General features: G+C 40.0%; 1 protein-coding gene across 4 annotated transcripts; it reads right to left on the bottom strand.

Annotated features, from left to right (window-relative positions):
* Positions 1-711: 711 nt before the first annotated feature.
* bmal2 (basic helix-loop-helix ARNT like 2) lies at positions 712-25,173 on the bottom strand. 4 transcript variants are annotated; one of them, XM_086028336.1, is made up of 18 exons: positions 25,060-25,173; positions 24,802-24,962; positions 17,082-17,211; positions 16,935-16,988; positions 15,246-15,287; positions 14,235-14,392; positions 9,492-9,571; positions 8,857-8,949; positions 8,128-8,245; positions 7,899-8,045; positions 7,331-7,574; positions 7,005-7,111; positions 6,745-6,895; positions 6,600-6,664; positions 6,382-6,472; positions 6,157-6,253; positions 5,076-5,172; positions 712-4,016 (listed from the first exon to the last, which is right to left on the bottom strand). In XM_086028336.1, exons 2-18 carry the CDS (start codon positions 24,857-24,859, stop codon positions 3,859-3,861), a joined length of 1,890 nt encoding a protein of 629 aa, XP_085884462.1. In that variant the 5' UTR covers positions 24,860-24,962; positions 25,060-25,173; the 3' UTR covers positions 712-3,858. The 4 variants fall into 4 exon arrangements, with proteins under 4 accessions (XP_085884462.1, XP_085884460.1, XP_085884463.1 ...); XM_086028334.1 differs by having other exon boundaries at positions 6,382-6,496; XM_086028337.1 differs by lacking the exon at positions 8,857-8,949 and having other exon boundaries at positions 6,382-6,496.
* Between the last annotated feature and the right edge of the window lie 213 nt (positions 25,174-25,386).

Below are 25,386 nucleotides of genomic sequence, written 5' to 3' on the forward strand. Positions count from 1 at the left end.
TCAAATCTACCGTGCTGTATGTGATGTGCAAAACTACCCACAGGGCTGTATGTTTCATTGTGGTTATGGTGTATTCAGGGTTAAGTGCATTTAGGACAACTTCTATTTTGGTCTCAAAAAGCACATTATTACACCTTGCCGTGTCCCCATCTTGGCTTTTGGAAAACCACAACCAAGACAGCTTATGACTTCCCAACCACCAGGGCTGGACTGAAAAGAAGAAGAAGGAGGGGGAAAAAAAAAAGGCCCCAGCTTTTTGACTTGGACCAGCACGCACGAGCGCATGTGAAGGCATGCTCGCAACTTCCTCTGTAACTGAGAAGCTATTGTTTCAGGGTTTCATGAAATAAAATGCACACATATCCCGCACCTTGCTCAACACACTCATAATACAATCAGAATCAAAGTCTAAGGAAAGAAAAACAATGTTTTACTGAGCTTAATATTATATTGTAAATGGATTAATGGGCTGCACCCTCTAAATTGTGGGCTGGCTACCTGGTGTTAAATGGGGGAAAATAATTAAACAGCACCGCATCGGCCCTAAAACACACCACCGGCCCACCGGCCTGTATGCCAGATTTGTGGAATGCAAGTTGTCATTTGGAAAGATGAATACCATTGCATGTCCCAATTTGAAGATTTGTATTTGTAAACAAACAAAAATGATCATTTCCTTTCCAAAGTTCAAACTGTTGCATATTCGAGGAATCGGATTAAAAGGTTTTTATTTCCATCCATTCAAAAACATGGCATTATTTCACATTGACAGTGTAGAACATACACAAATGTAACATGACAGAAAAAAGGTTAAAAACCTAAATCATTGTATACCAAAGTAAAAACAAATCTTTTATTTTGATTCAACCCAAAGATGATCAGTTTGCTTTCATGGAGGACTACATGAATTTGAGAATATTTACAAGTAAAAAGGTGACATTTTGAGAATTTGCATGATTTTAAATAAAAATATGAATTTCATAATCAGTTTGCACCTCTAGTTGAAAGCTTAGAAAACTTATAGTTGTAATTATAAATTTGCGTGTGCCTGGATCTATTTGACAGTTTCTGAAAAAAATGCACATGGTCATATTGGGAGCTTAGTAAACTAACATTTATTAACAAGACAGCCTGGTAAGAGGTGCCACACTTGTTAATTGTAGCAGCAATATGCCATAGACAAATACAGTAAAGGCTTCCTCTCGAGCCAAACATGAAAGAGTAAATAAATTCAGAGTGGCAGGACGTGGCTTCAAACAGTACCGTGTTTTACAAATGTCAAATTCAAGCTCAAAGTCACTGTGCAGTGGCAGTCAGTTGTATAAACGCTCACGCACCGGTCAATCATGACATCATATAAAAGAGCCATGCAACTGGAAAGAGAACATATCAAATCTAAACATGATACCTATCAAACAAAAACTATGGTGTCACTTAAGAGTAAGAGGTAAAACAAGAACCCTTCCAGCAAGATTTATCACCCACCAAAGAAGCTTAAGTGGAGGATGACAACATTAGGAAAATGTAGCTCAACGACACTGCAATGATTGAATTAGAAGAACGGACATAACGTGGATAATCTAATTGACTAGCTCATGTCTTTGAAAAAACTGCCCTGCTTTTGCAAATTTGGTCAGGTAGTTAATACAGAAGACGAGATCACAGCGCCTGCTTCGTTTAAATCATGACTGGCATAACATGCCAAGCGCTGTCAAGTCCACAAGTAAGCCCTACTTTCAGTCTGCTGAGGTGTCACACATGAAAATAAAACAGACCGGCCTATTGAATGCCAGTGTGGAAACGTCCAAAGGCACTTTGGACAAAAGCAGGAGTGTCCACGAGTTAAGATCCTCTATCTGTAGGCCCCGCCCCCACCCCACCCCCACCCACCCACCGTATTTCATGCATATGTTCGTCACAAATCATAAATAGCTGTAATGGTAAAACTTTCAACAGTCCCAAAAGGATACCAGTGGGAACAATGGCAGCATGCATGCATGGAATTACAATATATTGTACAACTCGGCTGGTACTCGGTCTTTGGCCGCATCAGTTTCAGTGACTGAATGGTATACGAACAGTACGTGTGTAGTTTAATATCTCATCCTTCACAATGGACTGAATCACAAAAGGCTTTCATCTGCACACATGTACACAAAATGCCTAACAGGGTAACAGATGATCTTAAAATGCATTCATTTTAAGACGATGAATGGTACAACTTTTCACAAATAGAAATGCAAAGAAAGAAAAAGACTAAAGTATTGAAAGTAATTGAGACATACCACTCAATCAAAGAACAGGATTGGACCTGTCAGTTCCACCTTAATCTAAACGATTCAATTCATCAAGATTTCGTTTCACAATTGTATGCTTCCAACTTTATGGCTTTACGTTGGGGGAAGACCCCGTTCTGATGCCGCACAATTGCCCAAATGCTCGCTGCAAGGTCCATAAAGGCAGCAGGCTTGGGTGAGTTTTGTGTGGAAGTATGAGCCCTGGCCTTAAAACACACTTGTGATAAAACATGGCATTGCGCATAAGCAGGGCCTTTCATCATGTCCAACATCAGTGACTCCAAAATAGAAAGCTTTCCCAGAGTACGTACTTGTGTTACACCTGCAATGGAATTAACTTACTCCCTGTATTTGTAATGGCCAAGTGTCCAAATACTTTTGTTACAATAGTGTGTAATGCTTATTGTTAGTGTGTTGTAATTTGAGACAACTTCAACCCATGTAAGGCCATCTGGTTCAAGAGCTCAACAGTGAGACAGAAATCCCGCAATTTGCCACACGAGTGTTCCTGTCTAGTGGGTTGTGTGCAATGTCAACCGTGGGCTCAAAAACATGAGGTAACTCCAAGTGAACAACTCATTCAAATGTCAGATCACAGTACAGCAACAGAAATGGACCTGTCTTGTAAGAGGAGCGACGATTACAAGGAAAACGGGCCATTCGCGAAACATTTATGGAATGCATGACTGCATAAAATAATCCCTTAAACCTCTCAATAGATGGCTGCTACTGATATAACATGAATTTAAAAACTCAAACTCTGCTTCTTATAAAGCAGACTACAAGTAAGAACGCAGTTGCACATTTCAAGTTTCGGTATGTAGGGGAATAATGTAAAAGGTCAAATACTGCTACAGCTGTTAAGAACTGTGTGACTATACAGTATGTTAAAAGCGGGTGGCTTTTGTTCCCCATCAGTCCTGAGTATTTCATACTATCACTCAAAAAAATAAACTATATCATAGCTTTAATAAGACAGATACGAGGTGATTGCTGAGCCATTATCTCTTAATGTCGAGTTAAGTGCCATTATGAATTGCACGTCTGGGTACTGCACTGTTCACAAACCCACAGGGAGTTATAACGGTGACAATAACTTCCGCTCTGAGGCAAAAGTAGGAAGGGCGAGGTTCACAAACACAGGAGCAGCATCGCTCCATTTTTATCAAAGTTAAATGTATATATATATATATATATATATATATATATATATATATATATATATATATTAAAAAAAAAATCAATTCAGTGCACTTTTTGCATCACTCCCATCCTGTGTTCAAGTGTAGGTGGAAAAGCAGGACTCCCGAAGCACTGTTTCGACAATGTCCTTTAGACATAATACATTTGCCAAGTGTGTGAGGCCTCACTGAATATTAACCAGTCAATGATCCTTTTCCATGGCAGGCAGATTGCGGTAAGGCTTTGGAGACAAATGTAAATCCTCCAGAGAAAAGCCGGTGGTCCTTATCATTGGTGTCCTTGACAGAGCTCATAAGATTGCTTAATAAATAAAATACACAACCTGACGGAGCATTTCTGTCACTTTCAATCGCGGCTTCTATAAGGACCAGTGCATCTCTTCAAAGTCCTCGGCTTCACCCAAATTCGAGTCTGTCTCCAGGAGTCTCATGATCACTGCCATAGCTGCTTCGTCATTGCTAAGACTGCCAAGGCCCGGTTCAACCACGCTGTCCAGGTCAAGCTGTGAGTTCTCCCCTGCGGTGGGTTCAGAGAAACAACAAGCTTATTGAGGTGCAAAGAATTTGCACTGTAAAGACTATTTCTCAGCATTTGTTTAGATGACAACAATGTTGTGAACAGAGGTGGGCATTCCCTCTTGACCGATCTGTCGATCCGTCTTTGACGGATGCCTGTCTCTTCCGCTGTTGTTTGGATCTGTCTTGTCAACTGCCTGTTTTTTTTGCCTCAAAAATCAATCCTGATAGTCTGTGAGATGTATGAAAAGTTATCAGTAGGGGTTGGTAGAGTTTTTCAGATTTGTAAAGGATTTTGGTTTATGGTCTGGACTGTTTTCTACGACGCTCTTTGACCTGTGTGCCTGTGTGGATGAGGTGCTCCAGCGAACTCCCCTAAATTCCTATACAGTCCTAGCTCTCCACAACAGTGCACAATCTGTTCGACTATGATGTGTTGTTTTGGGGGTGGGGGTAGATGGAAACAATTATGGAAGCGCGGTTAAAATAATATTCAGACTGACCGATTGGCGATTACTATTTGGTCCGGCTTGACAAATAGACGGATGGCGGAAGGGTACCCAGGCTGCAGAAGGATGGCGATTGACAGACCCGCAAATTTGAGTAAAATGCCCACCTCTGGTTGTGAATTCACGAAAGCCTCAGGTTTTAGAAAACAATCTGTATACTGCCAACAACACTGAAGAAGAAACTACTGTTTACCAAGTTTGTCAAATGAAAAATGTTAACATTTTACCAGACAAGAGACAGAACAAGCCCTTTGAGATTTATGAAAGAGATCCATAGATACGAGATTTATTAAAAACTTGCATGGAAGGAGACAGTGGAAATACAACCAGGATGGCTGTTGCTCAGAAGCGCCTGCCTATTTCTCCTTAAATGAGGTAATAAATACACACCGAACAGACTGACAGTAATCATCAGCCTAATGCAACTGTTTTCAAAGGTTTGCATTTTCAGGCTCCAAAAAAAACACACTCATTTCGTAAATGAATTCATATTGAGTTAAAAACTGTTTTGATTAAATGACCCCCAAAACAGGATCATAGAATGTACCCACCCATTAGTGACTCCCCTCCAGGAAATAGAGCTCCCTGGGGGTCATCCGAGTTGGACTTTTCTGGCATCTCCATCTCTGCCGCATCCCCATTTGGCACCTGAACAGCAAAAGGCATGATGGTTAAAATTTTTTTTAAAAAAAGGTGATAAACCTGTGAGGGCTCACATAACACATGACGTTACTTTAATTTAAAGTAATATTGTGTCCCCCACAAGTCATATAAAGCATTACTGTAGTCAAAAACTTGAGACAGAACTTCAGATTCAACAACCCGAGGAAGTGTGTTTTCAAACATCTGACTGCTACTCTCGATTGCCTGTTGCAGTCTCAGTCATACCATTTTTTTTAAAAGACGTCAACACCACAAGACAGCTCACTCATTTTTATCATGTCTGAACTTTTTCCATTGACAGCTGCATTCAGCAAAATGGAAGAACAGCAGACCACTAAAACAAAAAGGTAAAGAATGTCTATTACACATGCTAGAGCCAATAAATTAATGGGGAAAAGATTTTTAGAAGGAAGTCAACCCAAACTATGCAAGCCCACTAGTTGAAACAAAGCATTCTGATAAATATTGCGTTTGTGGAGTGAGTTAATCCACCCGTTTTAGCCATCTCTGGGGGCGGCCATTTTTTCACTTCTGTCGACTGAAAATGACATCACAACTGCTCAGGGCTCAGGTAACGACCGATCACGGCTCACCTGTTTTCTGAGGCTGAGTACGGGTATGCTGATGACCTTGCATTGATCTACTCTCACGAAAGCTGGCACATGGTAGAGGAAGCACTTACTGACGATATGACTAACTCAAACTGAGTTTGACCAAGACAACCATCACACCATTCCACTTGACACCAGCTCTGTCAACCGAAATGGGACTCGACTGCCGCATAATCCGTCCCCCATGCATCTACGATTTACATCCGACTTCATGATGGTAACGTGGATCTCACAGCACTTGACGAAACCGCAATCCAGTGGCTACAGTGCCTGAATGTAACAGTGTGACCCTTGCTGTCTCAAACTAAAATTCTTTATTTCAAACTGAATTTGAATGAAGAGTATAAAATTCACTCACATTGTTGTTGGCTTGGTTGTGAGTAGTTGTGAGTGGAGATTTGTCCAGTGGCAGACTAAACGGGCTCGCGTTACCACTGGAGGGCGATGAGTTCATTCTAAAGTAGAACAGAACATTACAATCATAACAGACATTTGCGACAACAGAAGTTAAACAAAAAAAGAAAACAGAGAGAGAGTGCTGGCGCACCGCTTATGCGCACCCCTGACTATTACGGTTCCTCACCTGTTGAAGTCAAGCAGCTCATTGGCAATCTGAGTCCCAATGGTTCCCGCATATATCATCGTACCAGGTGTGGTAGAGATGCCTGGTATAACTGGAAGAGATTTCTTTCCATCATCTAAAATAAACGGGTGATGACAAAACACGCATTTCTACCATCCTTCTAGGACTCAAATATCTCTCGACAACACAGTACAATAGCTACAATAATTTTAACTGACCTCCTATAGCCTTAGAAGACTGTTCAGTCTTGTTCCCTGCCCGACTTGTTCGACTGTGATCATGCCTGTAGTGAGAGAAAGGAAGAGCTCTGATGAAGTAGCTGCGTTTTTGCAATAAACAATGTGTGAAACATCTACTACTTACGATATGACTGTATTAGTTGACACAATATATTCAACTTCTTTGGTCCATGGGTTTACAAAACTAAACCACTGACTTTGCAGTGTGACAAAGGAGCCATATTTTGTTTTAAACTTGTAGCGGTTTGTTTCTATTTTCTCTTTACTTCGCAGCACTGGAAGAGGTGAAACACGGTCAGGATTAGAGGAAAGGGATTATGTTGTCATGGTTCAACCCGCATCGAGGGAGAGGGATGTAACTAACCACCAGGAAATGTAACTTACCCTTCCGATGACGGTCAGCTAAATGTGCCAAGTCGTCTTGATGGAAGTACTCATAGCATGAAGTACCAAGCAATTCTTGGGGAAGGTAACCAAGAATGGTTGTTGCTCTGTGAAGAGTCACTCAACTGTTAGAATCCCACTTGAGAGTAACAGCAGTGTAAAGCAACATGTAAAAGCAATGAAATAGGACTCAAATATCCAAAGTGAATTCAGCACTAAAGTAATTGAAACTGTCTTCATTGTAAAAATGGATACTCATGATATGTTTACATTTGGGGGGAAAAAACCAAAAAGAATTGATTTGAGGCACTCAAATTCCAGTTTACCTTTGATCAACAAAGGTGAACTTGCCATCCATGGTATAGCGTGTGATGAACTCTGTGGGCTTGACCCGGAAATCGCCGTTCATTTGGGGAGACGAGTGGGAGTGGATGCGGCCCACAGCGACCAGACAACTGAAGTGAGAGCCATCCTGTTTGTCTGCGTCGCCCTCGCCCTCTGCTTCCAGCTGACTGGAGTGCCAGCTGCGCATGTAGCCTGTGCAGTGTACTGTACAGTACTTCTGCGACTCTAAGTACACGCATATACAGATCAAATTTAAATGGCACGTCTTGATATTTTTGCATATACAGATCTGCTTCATATTTTGTCAGAAAAGAGGCTACATATTTATATCAGACTTGATCAAAATGCTTGTTTTAATCAGGTTCATTTATGCTAAAGGCTCAGGCTTTTCCTGAACCTGCCCGCTATGCACATTTTTATGCTCACGTTCATTGTTCACAGAGCGAGGTCTTAAACCTGCTACTAATGAAAAATTCATATGCTTTCGTTATTCATCCCTAAAATATTCCCTCTCAATATATGAAATGGGTCCCAGAATCATTTTACTACCTTTCTTTTTGGAGGTGCAGGCCTGCAATTCCTTCTCAGCTTTGACCAAGTTTTTGTTGCACTTCATGCGACAGAAGAAGGAGCGCCGTGCACCTGTACACAGTCGTGCTGCGCCGACTGGTAGGTCAGCCTGGACCTGCAAGCCAGCTGTAAATACGACAGTATCACTCACTGTAAAGTAAGTTCACACACACACACACGCTTTGAGAAATAGAAATAATTGTTTTACTTTTTGCATCTATTAGCCGTTCTCGTGGGTACACTTCAGAGGCTGAGAGCTGCTCCTTCACTTTACCTATGTCTTTAGGGTGCACATAATCAAAGAAGCTCTGTCCAATCAGTTCCACCTGCAGGGAGAAGACGGAATTTATCAACCCGAGCTACTATGGTGCCCAAGAAGTCATAATCCATATCACATTTCTAACTAATAACACAGAGTACAGTGAGTGTAGATTTCACAACCCAGAACACACTAGTAAATCTATAAATTAACGAGTAATGAAAACGAAAAAGTCACAAGAATAAAGATTAATTTTATTTCTATTGTAAGATAATAGCTTTTTATACACAGACCAGCCACTACATTATGACAACTTGCACAATATGAGATCCAATATATTTATCATTTTTTTCTGCCTATACAAGAACATACCGTAAATGCTTGATTGACACCAATTATTAACTCAGCAATATGTTTTGTGGCTATAGCTTGCAGTGATGTCGAACTGTACTGCGTCATCAAAATAGAACTGACAATACCCAATAATTTGCTAAAGCTCTTGTATTTCATATCTTGGTATTGTTGTGGTCATTATGTTGTTGCTGGTTGATGTGTACTCTTTGCTTTTAGGTGTTTCCCATTTAGTGTGTTAGGAGATTCACATGCTGCAGGTAGAGTAAAAAACAAAAAAAAAACAACAACAAATAAACAAAAGAAAAAAAAAAAAACAAGTGTTACCCGACTATAATTTAATATCTTCGTGATGGACTCTGAGACAAAAACAATTTTCCCACGATCACAGCCGACTACAAACAGGAACCCATCTGCAGCCTGCCGACAACAAAAAAGAGAAAATCTGAAGGATATGCTGCGCCACTGTGATAACATTGTCAAAACACTATAAACGATGTCAGGGAGACTTTACAGTAGTATGAAAAGCATTAAAGCTCCTGAATAACAATTAATTAGTGGTGCTCCGATCAATTGGCCACCGATTGTGAATGGACGATTTCTGTGGAGAAAAATGTCCTTCAATGCCTTTCATTGCCAACCCAAAAAAACGATCACCCGCAGTTCGTACTTTGCAGCCTGCGGCCAACTGGAGACAAGACTGCGTGCGGTGTAGCGTCCACTCCCGCTTTCCTTGACACTGCACAGGCGTGCAGCAAACCAAGCAAACATGTTGCCATGTGGAGCTTTTATGTGATTTGAGATTGTGCAGTTAATCCATGTGATCGGTATCGGACTCATCCCATTTCACTCATGGATCATCGGTTTCGGAATCGGCAGCATAAAACCCTGATCGGAACACCCCTAATTAGAATCGAGCATGACAAGTTAGTGCACATAAAGTCAGACGCCAGGATTTTTACCTTTAAGATAAGGTGTTGGAGCTCCTCATCAGGCAGGAATGATGGTTTGTAGTTGGTGTCAGAAAAAGAGCCTGCAGAACCTGAAATATGGAAGAATTGAAAACCATTCCAAAGTGAGTGTTTTCCTCTTTGCGACTAGTTCATTTGCCCGGTGACAATTGCCTTCTCTAAGCACATTGAGTTGCCTTGTGTATGAAATGTGCTATATAAATAAAACTGCCTTGCCTCATTCAAAGTTAGCGGCGTGACATATTCTGGTCAGAAGTGTGAGAGGAAGACCCTGACCATTCAGGAGAAGAACTGGGTTATGCAGCTGCTGCACCGAGAACACTGTGTTCCGTTGCCTCTCAACATAACCCTGCTGTGCAACTCCATACCTGAGGCATTACTGCCATCTCTCTGTCGTCCGAGCACACAGCACTAACAGTAGCAGTATGGCACGGTATTTTCTGTACCTTTTATGCTTGCTATTTCTTGTGTGTGTTCAAATATGTTGACAAATGTATTGGTTATAAAGTATAAAGGAGAGCTGAAATTCTATTCTTAAAAAAATACTTCAAATATATATTTCTATGGTCTCTCTGCATCACAGATTTTTCACCTCTTCCAGGTTTGTCTGATATGGAACATAATCAACGCATGAAACGAGGGTTCATTGTAAATCCTTTTAATCGATTTCATACTTCTGTCCTCATATTATAGGAGTGTGAAAGAGTGGCAAAAAGAAGCAAGACAGGACAATACGGGTATAATTAGAGAGGCCTCCAACACCTGTTACTCGTCCTGAGCGATATGGAAAAATAAATCTATCACGATATTGGCCAATTTTATATCATGATATATACATATACACACACATTTATACATATAAAGACACATAAATACATATACACACATATACTAGGGGTGTAACGGTATACAGTACGTGGGTGTATTAATACGTTTCGGTATGGCATGTTTGATTCGGTCCACCTTGTGTAGCGTTTTTGATCAGTTTTTATTATATGCACAGGCGCTATTGATATACATACGCAAACAAGCCAGATCTCGAGGGTCCCCCCGTACGCTGTGGTCTGATGTTTGGGAATATTCTGGCTTTCCTGTTAAAATTGCTGATGGGGAAAGGTACGTGGATAAGTCCCAAAGTTGTGTGCCGACATTGCGACATGAGATTGGCGTAGAGGTGGACGATATATATTATCATCGATATCATCGTGACTCTTGCTTTCACGATGTGTAATTTTACATTATCGAGTATTAACACTGCCTGGAAAAGCGAGTCAGCCGATGGCCGCGAAGTATGAGGAAATGCTAAAAATCTGTGTGCATTGACGGCAGAGGAGGAGGAAGTGATAATAATTCGCCGAATCAGCGGGCAGGACCAGGTCACTTGACTCTGTCCGCACTGCGGCCGAGCTGTTTCAAATATAGAGGAGTGTCGTGCGGGGATTCATAGTGAGGCGCGAGCCCACGTCGTCCGTAGTCTGTGAATGGTGTGGGGTTGACAAGACTGACGTCGGTGGGAATAACATTCTTAGATGTGCCAAAACGGTCACCGTGAAGAGCAATTTTGTTGCACCACGAGCCATATGGATTACGAGGAAAACTTGGCGACCACGCAAGCACGTTAAACGAAAGCTTAAACACGCACTCAGAAATCGGTCGCCGAGTTGAACCAACAAATATAAACGCACGCACTCACGAGCACACACACTGACTACTTTAGCGAGTCACACGTGACATCCTGGATGATCGGTTAACATTCAGTTTACACGCTTGTAGTCCGCATCATTCATAACTAGCCTGTATTCCCGAGGCATGTTGGACAAACTACGACGGCTTATTAGTGTGATGCCAGGATAGACCCAAACATGAATAAAGTCACAAGTCACACACATCACAGTTGTGAATGAGTGGGAAAATGCACTTTTCGGTAAATTGCAGTTTTGTTATTCAACTTTATTCTGAATACGGTGACCAATGTATGAGAATAGGTCTGGTTATGACGACGTCTTTTTTTTTCTCTCGCTGGGTGACACTTCCGTCACATATCAAATTGTTGCCCATTCTGATTGCTGTATTTAACACCTTTTTCTCATTTTGATTGCGCTAGTAGTTGGCAGTGGTACACCAGTACGTACTGCAGCTCAAAATGTTTTATCATTCTGGAATAATGGCGGAGACATTTAAATGACATAAATATTCCTAAAAATCAATGTAAGTCTATACATAATTTTTGTTTTTCATTGTTAAATATTGCCGTAGAATATCATGTTTTGCAAGAAGCTGTATTTAGCAATTTAAAAGAGATGCTGTTCACAAACGCTGTCTATCTATTGGTCTGTGAAGCAAGTGCAGATTTAAAATATTTTTTGTAGAATATCGTCAAATTATCGTCAAGTTTTTAAAAAAAATATCAATACTTTTTTTTTTTTTTTGCCCATATCGCCCACCCCTAGATTGGCGGCTATGTTGCAGGTAGCATGTCTAACATAAGGAATATCCGACTTTGAATGTTTCTTAGACGAGGAAGTCTTTTTAGCCAAAAACGTCAAACTGAAAAAGCGAGATATATCATATTGTAGCATCTTCCAGGAACACGCCGTCAGACGTAGTTTAATTATCACGTTTTTATTAATCCAACCGGCCACTGTGGGCCGCAGCCGACGCAACAATACAACAATCGTTTCTTTCAAAATTACAACAGCTGTTTCTCTTCTTCGTTCTCCGCTCCTCCTCTCGCTCGCCGTACGATGCATTCATGAACCTCGGAAACATCTCAGCAAAACACAAATCCGACCACAACACAGATAACCCGATTCGTTACAATATGCTGCTGAACATTCAAAGATTTCAATGCCTAAAAAGTCTATATCATTTCATAAAGACTTTTTAAAGTCACGGTATTTTTTTCATTATAAAAAGAGTTTTAATATAGTTAGCATTGTAACTGTTATTGTATGTATCTTTTTCAATCACAAAAAGTGTATACATGTACTTAGGGCTGCCAAGATTAGTCGACTAATTACGACGACGTCGACAATTTTAATCGTCGATGCGGCTTTTATTTATATATTTGGCACATTATTTTACTCTCGAGATTGCCGCGTCTCGCTCTTCTCCTGCTGGCTGTTTTCCTATCTGCAACGCACATGCGCAGTGGTTGTAACCCTTTCTGATGTAAACAGAAGCATTGTGGGTAAAGTAGTGTCAGGGCGAATCCGTGTTGGAGTCCGAAAGTTATGGCGCATTTCACCACATATACTCAATACAATGCAAACCTGCTTGTCGTTTGTTGCAATATTATAGTGCAAAAAAAAAAAAAAGGTACTTCCTTGTGCCTGATTTCGTATCCTTTCTTTTTTTGTTACAGGTGCATACCACATTTTGATTGTGTAGATCAATTTACAACTTTTAAATCATGCATACTAGTGAAGAAGTCAATTAAGACTAAAATTAAAAAGCAACTGTTTATTTTAGATTTCTTTAGCACCGATCATTTTCCCAATTTACTCCTCTGATTTCACTACCTTCCATTTAAAAAAAAAAAAAAAAAGTCTTGGTGCCCAATAAGAGTGAAATATGTATACAAGTACTGTACTTCTTTTTGTATTCATAGAGCATTTCACTGTATTAGTGCAACTCTGCATAGTGTACAGTTTTGGTTCCATTTTAAAATGCACTAAAGAATTACAGTTAAAAATTTTAAGGCCAGAGTATCGCCATCAATTTAAATCGCTCGCTTATTTATAAACATGTCAGGAATGATGGCTTGAGCTGCAAAGTTTAATACAAGTTGAATGTACTATTGTCTTAATTGTCTTCATGATTAGTTTGTAGTTCAAGTTGTAAGCGAATGATGGCTATTATAAGAGCAGCAACTTGCTGCTGCGATTTGCCGCAATTTATATATTATCCGATTAGTCGACTAATCGCGACTACTGTTAGTGATTAGTCCATTAGCAAAATAATCGTTTGTGGCAGTACATGTACTGTATTGACAACTTGTCTTTAACTTGAATCCTTAGATGTGTCATAGGCTGTTGCTGCTGAGTGTTTAAAGATTTCAGTGTCTTAATTTACAAAATTAAGAGATCTTTATTGTTAATGTATTTTTTATTCTGGTGTAATTTCTTAGAATATCACCCAAATGGTTCGCTTTTATTTATTTTTTCTAAAAAAATGTGATGTTTACCTGTCAGCTTTTCAAAATAAACATAAGAAAAAAAAAAAGATTTTTTGTACCGAAAATATACCGAACCGGTTTCCAAAAAACGAACCGAACCGAAATGTGATTTAGCGTACGTTACACCCCTAATATAAAACAAACTAGTGGGAAAATGAACCTTCAAATTTGCTTCATGAACCAGTAGTATTCATTATTTTTATTTACCCATCTTATTTATTAGTTTTCATTGACTCTTAGATTTAATTTTGTCCCATTCATGTGTAATGTAGGATGACTTATTCAGTCAAGGTTGCGCAATGAAAGTTAAATCTGTTCTGATAAATCAAGCTTTTCTGTAAATCTTATAAAACACAGTTTGCTGCAGACAAATGACGATAGGCACGATAGAGAAATGACACGCTAGACTCATTTCTTTCGTCGTCACAATACATATCGTCATACTGCCCAGCACTAGTACAGTCAACATCCAAAATACAATTGATCTACTGCATATTTATAAGAGAATGAAAATCATGCTTTTGGTTTATGGATGGGGCCCAAGTAATATCTGGTACCTCTGAGGGATTTGAGGTGCTGCACGGCCATTCTGAGCACAGTGAGTTTGTCCAGCTTCCGAGACATTGGGTTACATGTTGGAATCAAGTCTGACAGCTTGTCAATGAGCGTGTTCATTTTGTCCCGTCTTCTTTTTTCTATTTGGCTGTGTGGTTCTCTGCAAAGACAAACAATTCCACCTTAAAGCGGAAGTCAACCCAAACATGTTTTTTTTTTTATGAATATGTTCTATGCAGGCCCACTAGTTGAAACTCCACATTCTGATTAATATTGGGTTTGTGGAATATGAGTTAAGCAACAAAATCCACCTGTTTCTAGCCATCTCATGGGGCGGCCATTTTGTCACTTCTGTCGATGGAAAATGTATCACACACCGTCAGGGCTCAGATAACGACAAATCACGGCTCACCTGTTTTCTGAAGCTGATCCGTGATTGGTCGTTATCTGAGCCCTGAGGGTATGTGATGTCAATTTCAGTCGACAGAAGTAACAAAATGGCCGCCCCCTGAGATGGCTAAAAAGGGGTGCATTTTGCTCATATTTTATATTAACCATAATGCCTTTTTTCAACTAGTGGGCCTGCATAGAACATATTCTAGAAAAAAATCAGTTTGGGTTGACTTACGCTTCAAAGCCCGTATCTCACTGAGCAGTGAAGGTTTGCAAGTGTGTGCACACGTACCGAATATTTTTTTGTTTTTTGGTTTGTTCAATGTTGCAAACAGTTGCAAAGACGTTCGCCAGACATTCTCAGTTGAATAGGTCCACGCAGTTTTTCTTGTCCCAATCAAATTCTGAACATGTTTAAAAATTTTTTGCGACAAGAAAAAGTGTTTGAGACGATTAAAATTGTTGGTGACAGTCTTTGCGACCTTGAACGAACCCTGACAAAAAAATAACATTCGCTACATGCACACACAAATGCAAACCTTCGCCGCTCAGTGAGGTACGGCCTTTAACGCAAGAGCAAATTCTAAATATAATGTAGAGTAAGAAGGTGTGTTTACTACCTGAAACATTTCATTTTGGCATGTTGATCATCTCCATCCGAGCTGTAGACAAGAAAAAAAATGTTGCAATTTGAAATATCATGGATGTAAAACGATGATAAACATCTGCAAAATACAAACTTTCAGTGTGGAACATGTCACCAAACAGCAGTTTTCATTGGCAAATTTTCAGTTCAATTTTATTTCATATTACTTATGTCAGATTTAAGTCAGTTCAGTGACCATCGTGGCCTTGCAGAATATACCGGGGATCATTAATTCACAAGTTAACGCCTCAATTGAATAATTTTGAAAATGATCCAACTAATTGATCTAGTTGTAATTTTATGTATTTCATGATACGAAAGCAGCTGTAGGGATCCTCGTGACCATGTCGGGACCCCCTAAGTTAAAAAAAAAAGGTACTAAATACGTTGACACCAATACTTATCCTTGCTGCACATTTCTTTGCGTGTCAAGTTAATTTTGATTTTATTCTGAAAAAAAAAACATGCAAAAAAATTTCATTACAATGTAGTACGGAAGGGGATTTGGGCCACTGGGGGGAAAAATAGGTTGGCAAGATTCTCATTTTTATCTCAGAATTCTTAGTCATAATTCTGACTTTATTCTCAGAATTCTTTAAAGTCAGAATTCCGTCTTTAAAGTCATAATTCTGACTTTATTCTCAGAGTTCTGACCAAAGAGAGAATTCTGAGAATAAAGTCAGAATTCTGAGATAAAAGTGAGAATCTTGCTTAAAAGTTTCAATAATACAATATAAAAATGCTAAATATGGGCTGCTTTACACTAACTTTTGCATTGGTAGCACTGGTGCTACAATACAAACCTTTTCAGTTGGTCGCACCAGCACAGGATTTGGGTGCACCCTTTTTGGGTGTGGTACAGCATGATCATATTTGCTGATGTATAGTCGTCTCTGAGCATGTCACTCTAGGCATGACTAATCGAATTCCACTCAATGCAACCGTTACACTAACGTAACAGTTGAGTTATTCTTGGTCTGAGTGGCTATGCCTGGAGACTGGAGAGGGACGGACGGATGACGTTGCAACGTCACTGCTCCACGCACGTTGTCACAAGTGCAATAAATTAGTCATTAAAATGTCAGGGGAAAACGCAAGCAAGCATAATGAACATAGAAAATCTGCATCTCGCCTAACATAAGTGCTTTTTGCAGCCCAACTGCACGTTGCAGCCTTGTTTCTATACATAACAGTATAGTAGTGATTTGCTTTTTATTTATTTTACATTAATGCCGTTGTAGTTGCAAGACAAGTACATTTATTCAAAAAAACAAGAACATAAAAAAAAAAATTGGGGGTGGGGGGGTTCCCTAAACAAAAATAGTACAGATAAGAATACCGTTAAATGACCTGATCGATAAGCAGTATCGTTAAGAGTAGTAGTAGTAGTAGTAGTAGTATTGTTGAAATCTTAACGATACCCATCCCTAGTGCACACCGGCATGTTATTCCATAATTTTTACAAGAAGTGTACTTATTCAAGTTTTGTCAACTCCCTGGTGTGCACAAGGACAAGCAGACACGGGTGCGTTTACAGTGAAACTATCAGCAAAGAGGAGTCGTTTACAATTTGAGAGGGGACACGCCACACAGGTGACATTAAAAACCAACGTCGTGCAGAGTATTTTAAACAAGCATACACACACATGCGCATAACACCTACTCGTTTTGGTCCTCTTCCATATCGGCATCGGTGATGGGGGTCAATCTTGTTTCCCTAAGAAGATGAAGAAAGAGTAACTAGAAGCATCACTGGCATCAATCTGATTCATGCATGAAAGAATCAAATCGAAAGCATAGTCAAACTTACTGGTTGTCCACACTGCCCTTTCTCTTCCGGGGCATATCCATGCTCAAAGACATGCCAACCATCGAGGACGGAGCCATCAGGCTGGGCAGAGGGAGGCAGTTCATTTGGTTTTCCTCAACCAGTACATCCTCTGCGGAAAAAAAAAAAAAATATAGCAAACTGCAGGTGAAAGGTACTGTTGGCAGATGTGACCTCTTTCAGTGATAGCGATGAGAATATTTGTCAACTAAAATGATGTGGCATCCCGCCAACGAGTTTTCTCGTCAACTACTTTTTTTTTTTTTTTTTTTTTTTAAATGAATGGGTGGAAGAGACTGTTTGGCACCTTCCTTGATATCGAGCCCGGGAAGCACTTTTATGGTGTACTGTGACCACTTGATGGCAGCAGTTGGTCTCTTTGGATAAAAACACGAAGCAGTAGAAGTACTGTCGAGATCCGCCATTACTTGAAAAAAGAGTCGTGTGTAGTAGTATAAAGAGGACGAGAGAATGGCGAAACGCAAGCGATTGTTCAATTACAAACAGCTCACGCTTGAACAAAGTGTTTGTCATGGTAGACCAAAAATTGGTGACGAGAAAGATGACGGAGTTGATTCAAAGGAAACTGAGGTGGAAACGTGACAGACACAGCGGGACGTATACTAGAACGTGAATATTAGATCGTTAAGGACTTCAACGTGTTGACAATCTCATAAAGCCGAAAGATCGTTTGATCGTCTACAGGGAACATTCTATACAGTTTAGCTCTATGGTGGCTCAAAGCCGCTGACGCATACCCGACCAACCAATCACAGCACGCACAGTGCACTCCCCGCCTCCCTGTTTGTTTGTACAGCGGGAAGCTATAGCGGAAAGTAGGCCTGCACGATGTGTCTTTTGAACATCGCGATTGCGATGTTCGCATTGCGATAGTCACATCGTAGGATGTGCAATGTTTTAACTTTTTTTTTTCTTAGAACACGCAAACTTTTGTTTTGCTTCAAAAAAGCAGCAAGCTTACTCCGTGCTTTTACACAGCCTGTCTCGCTCACCCCCTCCCTCCTGCCAATCAGTCACCGGCCCCTCCCCCTCCACTCTGCTGTGACTGTCTGCTCTGAAAACACAGGCGACATGGAGACAACAGCGAAGCGGCAGTGGATTTAGTCCCCAAAAAAAGTCAACATCCAAAATATGAAAGTACAGTATTTCGGCGATAAAAAGGAAGATTCAGAACAAAAAAAAACATCCTTTGCCAAAAGTGCCTCACCGTTGTTGTTACAATTGCCGTCACAAGCCACTGTATGAGCAGTTCAAACTAAGAAGTGGGACCCAAGGTGAAACTTCATCTACTCGAAAAAAACAATTACAGACGCCTTCGACAGCCTAACTCCTTATGATAAGAAGTCCAAACAGCACCGACAAATCTCGGATGCAATATGTTTTACAGACCGTTTTAGTTGTTGTTATATTTTTGTGAACAACTCAGGGGACTAATGCACCTGCTCTTTAATTTTTAATATTTTTGTTAAAATTTGTTAACAACTTTGCTGCAGTTTCACAAAGTTTTTTTTATTTATTTTAATGTTATATTTTTGTAAACAACTTAGGCGCTAGTACACCTGCTTTTTAATTTTTTTTATATTTTATAGTTTATTTTAATGGTGTTTATAACTCTGCTGCTGCTTTAAAGGTTTTTTATTTTCTTCTATTTTTTGAAATGACTCAAGGGCCTAGTGCACCTGCTTTTTATTTTTTTGTTTAAAATATGTTTTATGTATATGTTATATTTTGCTGCTGTTTACACTGAAGTGTGAAATACAATGTTAAATCTGTTATGTACAGAGACATGACCGCTGTGATCCCTTTTATATACAGCAATCATCATTCACAGATGACCCCCCTTAGTCTGGATTAAACGATATTATATGAATACAATGATGTAATGGTGAGTTAACCAAATTATTCCCAAACAAATCTATTCAAGTCATCTGGTGAAAATTCTATTTTTAACATCGCAATATCTGGCAACCCCCCCAAAAATCGCAACGTCATTTTTTTCCAACATCGTGCAGCCCTAGCGGAAAGTCACCACGACGTAGAGTTGGTCCCGAAAAGAACCTCCACGTCCACAGTTTTGTTTGGCTTTTCCTCGGAAGAGAAAGCGCAAACCAGTTATTTGCAAAGTTTGCAGATACTCTGTTCGGACACCAGATGGTAACACGACAAACCTGTTTAATCATTTGCGGAGAGAGCACCCAAAAAACTACGCCGACAGCCAAAGCAAGCGGAGATCAGACACATGGTAGCCAGAGGCGGCCGCTAGCTCCAAGCTAACACAACCTGCGGTAACACAGTCATTGAACAAGGGCACGCCATATGAAAAAACAAGCAAGAGGTGTAAAGAAGTAACTGAGGCAGTAAACACCGCAAACATATTTTTTTCAAGAATATATTCTATGCAAGCCCACTAGTTGAAACAGGGCATTCTGATGAGAATTGTGGAATAAGTGTTAATCCACTCGTTTTTAGCCATTTCTGGGGGCGGCCATTTTGTCTTCTGTCGACTGAAAATGACATCACAACTGCTCACGACGACCAATCACAGCTCAGATTCAGAGAACAGATCAGCCGCGATTGGTCGTTGTGAGCAGTTGTGATGTCATTTTCAGTCGACAGAAGACAAAATGACGAAAAACGAGTGCATTTTGCTGCTTGACTTATATTCTACAAACGCAAAATGAATCAGAATGCCGTGTTTCAACTACTGGACCTGCTGGGAACATATTCTTGAAAAAAAGATGTTTGGGTTTACTTCCACTTTAAAAATGTTTTGGTTTTCTGTAATTTTGACTGCAACCCGCTGCTTTGAGAAATGAAACTTAACGATGCACGTTGATAATACGTCGCACATAAAAGCAACTTCAGTAAAAACGGGTCATATTAGTTAGATGAACTTACGATCCTCTAGCTTTTTGCTTTCTGTTGTCTTCCAGCAGCACCTGGGTGACGTCGCTTCGGGTGTTTGTTTATCACTCGACTTTGTACCAACTCAGCTTTACAAAGGCTACAGACGACTAACTCGTTTGACTTTTTTTGAAATATGTCCATACTTTGGACTTGTCCACTTTTTTTTTTCTTCCCCGCCCTGAAGGCACGAACCGGCGCCGCCTCCATTTCTGCTGTTCTCCTTTCTTTTCTGCTGTGCGCACTTGTTTACAACTGAGCTATTGCACGTTTTGACGTCTTTACATCATCGACACGCGACAGTATGTGCGTGCCGACTTATTGTTTGTTTGTTTTGAGTATTAGTGACCCATCGCAACAACTCAAAACCAAAAACCAGCAGGAGAAAAACACTTCACTCCAAAATCCAAAATTGAGCAGGGTTTGTTGTTGCGTTCCATTTCCCTTGTTCTTGAGGTGCGTTCAATGACTACTCACACAGTAGGACACCTCGAAAACACATGGACTCATTCAATGCAGCAAACAGCGATAAACTACACATCTCTAAACAATATGGGCTTTTTAACACAGTGTGTATGTTACTTACAGCTTCTACAATTGTTTTCAGCCAAAGAAATAACAAATATGCACGTTTGTGTTTGATTTGCATTTTTATAAACAAGGTTTTGCCTCAAAAACAGTGCTTACATTTGCCAGTATTTTATTCAGCGAATTATTCACTGCAATTTAACACATACTGTTAGCAATAGATTCCACAGAAATATCTGGAAAGCATATTTAAACTTGGTATATCAAAAATAGTTTTGCACGGAAATCGTAATAGATAACTGTAGTGAAATGCAGCAGGTTTACTCTTTTCCAGGCAAACGTAGAGGATACATATTCTAGCATGCAGTAATTAACCTGCCAGAATTTCTGAGCAGGATCCATTTTCCCCAGGCAAAGTTACTAGGGGATACAAATTCTGGCAGGTTGTTACGGCCTGTTGTGTTTGTACAAAGTTTGTTCCAATCCTGTTCATGCTCTCTCGGCTGTCAATGGGATCTTCAAGTTTTTGGGTTACTGTAAAAGACATTAAATCACCTGCTGTTGTCTCGTTAGGAATGAACACCTACTTTTCTTTCCATGGCTCTGTAGTGAGGAACATCTATTACTCATCAAACCTCGCATGGTCTCTCCTTAAATTTCCTCCAGCTGAAAAGACTTTGGACTAAATCATAGTTTACCAAGCGTTCAAAGCAAAGCTTGCATGTGAGAATATTAGTGGCCACAGATGTCGACGAGTGAATGCCAGCGGGATACCAGAGCCTAGCTTCAGTGTTAGAGGCGCTCACGGGCTACATATGACACTATGCATACACTAACTTGCTCCCCTCTAATGGCTGATATTTCCAAAATGTGGGGTTACTATTACAATTGTATATTGATAGTAGTGCTTTCAAAAAGTTCCAGAACATTGGAGGCAGGGGCTGCAGTGGTAAACAAAATTGATCTGATGATTGTGATGTTTAAAAGGTTCACAGCTGTTTTGGCATATCGTAACGACTGCTTAGATTTCAGAGGTTTTCATTAGATCCCCAAACAATCGGTTGCCCTTTCTGCAACTGCTTTTTACTGGCTAAAATGGCATTATGGTTCATAGGTTTGTCCTTCTAAAATATATGCGTATGTGTTCATACGACCATCATGTACATTTAGCATTTCATGACATTGCAGTTGAATAGAATAAACCTCACATAAGGACATGTTTCGGGGTAACTGGATTACACTCCCCTAGTTTTAACTAAATACATGTTTTTTGCAACCGTGTGCTACCATGGCTCAGAAGTGAGTCAGACAGAAACGTGAGAGAACAGCACGAGATAAACCAAATGCGGCAGATACCCATGACATCTACTTTTAGCTTTTTTCCACACGGTGACCCAAATAGCAATTAACAGATCATCTGCCAGTAGATAACCAGGTTACAGAAACGACTGGGCATTCCTATGTGCATAATCCTGGTCACTACCTTGTGCGCTGATTAACATGCTCATTCATTAATTCCTTGAATGAACATCTGCTGTACTTAAGTGTGAGTTGTTGCATCTGCTGTCTACAACTCCACAAGCTCACTTTGTCAGGTAGCATGGTTAACACGGATTACATGGTTTGTACAAAAATCCACAGTATTTTGACAAGAGGTGCAATGATCAACAATCAATTGACTGTCAAATTACCCAATAGTTTTTTGGATGATCGATTAATTATTTAGATACCTTGCGGAATTTAAAATTGTCCAAATCCTCAGAATATCAGCCTCTCAACAGTAAATATTGTATTTCTGTAGTTTATGTAAGCAGGCTGAGTTACGTTTGTCCATGCATCCATCCATTATCGGAACCGCTTTATCCTGACGAGGCTCGTGGTGTTTTTTTCAAATTAAGATATTTGCAAACATAATTTGGAAAACAATGATCAACATATTTATTAATTCTATTTTGTGACACGTTACAGACCGAACCAGTACCTGAATACGAATTAATTTTTTAGCATTTTATGAACTGTCAATTTGAAATAATGACCAGTTTTTTTCATATACAATCACCCAGATTACCACCACTGCGCATGTGCGTTGCAGATAGGAAAACAGCCAGCGAGAGAAGAGTGAGGCGCGGCAGTCTCGAAAGAAAAATAATGTGGCAATAACAAATAAATAAATATAGAAATAAACGACGTGTCGTCGATTAAAATTAATTGTCGACGATTTTGATTGTCGACGTCGTCGTGATTAGTCGACTAATCATGGCAGCCCTACTCTCAAGTTGTTCTAACACTTAATTTTCCTCATTCATGTAGTGTAATGTACAGCAAATGAATTCCAAGCTCAAATAACATTGCAGTATAACATCTGTCAGGACTATTGGAGAAATGCTAGTCTGCATCCTGGCTACTGCTGTTGTGCCCTAGAGCAAGGCACAGGACCCCCCACCCCCCCCCAAAACAGTCTCCATTTGTACACCCCGCCACTCTGACAGTTCTCCTTGCTCGCCTGCATGTATGGTGTGCAACGAAAAACTAACATATGTGTGAATTTCCCCTTAAAGGATCACAAGTTTAAAAAAGAGAATTACATTATATTCCATTTCTTAAAAAGAACGTGTATATTACTGATACGTGCGGTCAGAGAAGACAGATTCTTTCCTGTATCACAGTATGTCATGCAAGTTTTGCTTTTTGAGACATTCTTACAGAACATTTTGGGTGAACTCTAAAATGGCATTTAGAAGGGAGTTTGACTGGGGGTTGCGCGGCAAATGCCTCAAATGTTCCTGTTTCAGCTGATTTAAGTTTGTGGGCAAGTGACAAAACTTTGCTTTTGAAAAGCAAGCGGCCCTATTTTCATTTCAGCATGGGGAAAATTTAATTGGAACTTCCATTGTAAAGGGGCTTAAAAATACCCAACCTACAGTATAACATCATCACACAGTCAGATAATTTACACTTCAATCTTGACAATAGAACATAAGCACCATAACAAAGAGGTCTTTAGCATTCTTAGTCGCGATTAACACACACTGTATTATTGCTACATTATGCTTCTTACATAGCTGACACTGCGCCCTCCCTCCAAAACACAAACCTGATCAGGATTTTTATTGTTCAGCGGTGAACTGAACTCAAATGAGTGCTGAACAGCATTTTCCTTCCACCTAAACTGCAAAACTTGACTCAAGATTACGTTTTTAATTAATATAAATGAAGAAACCCATATCATGTAACACCGCTGAGCTTCAAAAGAGAGAAAATGGATAAAAATAACCAATGGCACATTTGTTTCAGCAGAAAAACATTTATTCAGACACTATTTATTCGTTGCATGCAGTTTAAAGGGTGACTTGAATTCCTTATATTAGTGCATTATGGAAAAGATAAACACAAACCTGTTGGGCCTTTCATAAAATTATGTTTGAGCCATTTAGACATGTTTGTGAGAAATGTCGTCAAATATTTCCTTATGGCTGGTAGGCTTAAGTCGGTTTCACGAAGAATAATAGGTTTCAAATAGAATTCAGTACATGGACAAACCATTCGCATTTTAGGCTAAGGAAACCTGAACACGTCTAATTTATTCAGTTTTCTCTCTTTTTTTAGGGGGGTGGGGTCTTTGCATATTAACAGCGTAAAATTAACACAGTTGTCCATAAATATTAATACCCAGCGTTATGGTTTTGCTAACTTTAAGCCGGTTGCTCTTCACGACCAACAATTAAATAAATGGACGAACTCGTTCGATGGAGCACATACGATAAATGTTAGGTTAGCATTAGTGGTATTTAAAAGACAACGAGACCGTCATGTGTCAGCCCACACGAGTTGTTAGTGTCGAAAAGGCTTAAATGTCGACGTTTGAGACCCGATAAAAAGGCCCAGCTACAATGCTAAGCTAACATTCGCTTGATATTGCTCGTCTTTCAAGCTGCTGGACATCGCTCACCTTTCGTTTCAAATGTAATAATTATGGCAATTGACAGGCCGACACGGTCTTACCCCTCACAATACTATGGAAATATGAAATATAATAAAGCGTTGCATAAAGAGTCGAAAGGGTGACTTTGCTCTACTGATCTACTGACCTACTTTTGGGAATAGCGCAAAGTTACGGTCACCCGTTGCGGAATAAACAAGCGTAACGATAAAGCGTATCACACTCATCAGATAAATGCCAACGCGGGATGTTGAGCCCAAACGTAGGAATGATCAAACTTAGGGAAAATGTATTAAATAAGTGAATTACCTCTCATTTCGCCGTCATTTGTGTCACCGCCGCCAGCGGCAGTATGCATGGCCGCCATGGCTGGAGCCGGCCGGTGCGCTGGGGCCCAGGACTCCAATGCATAGATGAGGCGCTCGAATTACGTCGCAAATTCTGCCCTTTGTCTTGACCAACACCAGGAGCTAAATAGACAACGAAACATACATTGTTTTAAAGCTATCGTGCTTTTAAACAGTCAACAACAGAAGAATCGTGGACAGTTTGGTGGTGAAAACGCACGGAAAAGATGGCACTTGTCTCCTCCTACCGGATCACCATGTCTCCCTTTTGTCACGCCACTCTTTTACAGTATAGACCAGAAACCCAACACACACAGAAATCCATTGTTATTCAACTCACATGCGGGTAATTACTGACAACTATAACGATTTATTAAAGTCAGACTATGTCTTATGTATTCAGAATGTACATTCAAGTTGGACAACTACGCTGCGTCAAACAGAATCAACAAATGTGTATACAGTACAGTACTGTTAACAAACCCGACGATGTTTTTAGTGGACTTTGACAATATGCAGCAATTACTAAAATGCTGGAGGATGCTAC

The sequence above is a fragment of the Filicampus tigris genome, chromosome 4 (genome assembly GCF_054856515.1).
Source record: "Filicampus tigris isolate MCC_2025a chromosome 4, RoL_Ftig_1.0, whole genome shotgun sequence".
Lineage (NCBI taxonomy): Eukaryota > Metazoa > Chordata > Actinopteri > Syngnathiformes > Syngnathidae > Filicampus > Filicampus tigris.

What these genes read in the sequence shown, in the direction of transcription:
- bmal2 (XM_086028334.1), bottom strand. Translation starts at nt 24,859, where the DNA reads ATGGCGGCCATGCATACTGCCGCTGGCGGCGGTGACACAAATGACGGC. An exon ending in AAGGGCAGTGTGGACAACCA is followed by an intron (nt 16,989 to 17,081) that starts GTAAGTTTGACT and finishes TCATCTTCTTAG; the next exon opens with GGAAACAAGATTGACCCCCA. An exon ending in TGGAGGGGAGTCACTAATGG is followed by an intron (nt 4,017 to 5,075) that starts GTGGGTACATTC and finishes AACCCACCGCAG; the next exon opens with GGGAGAACTCACAGCTTGAC.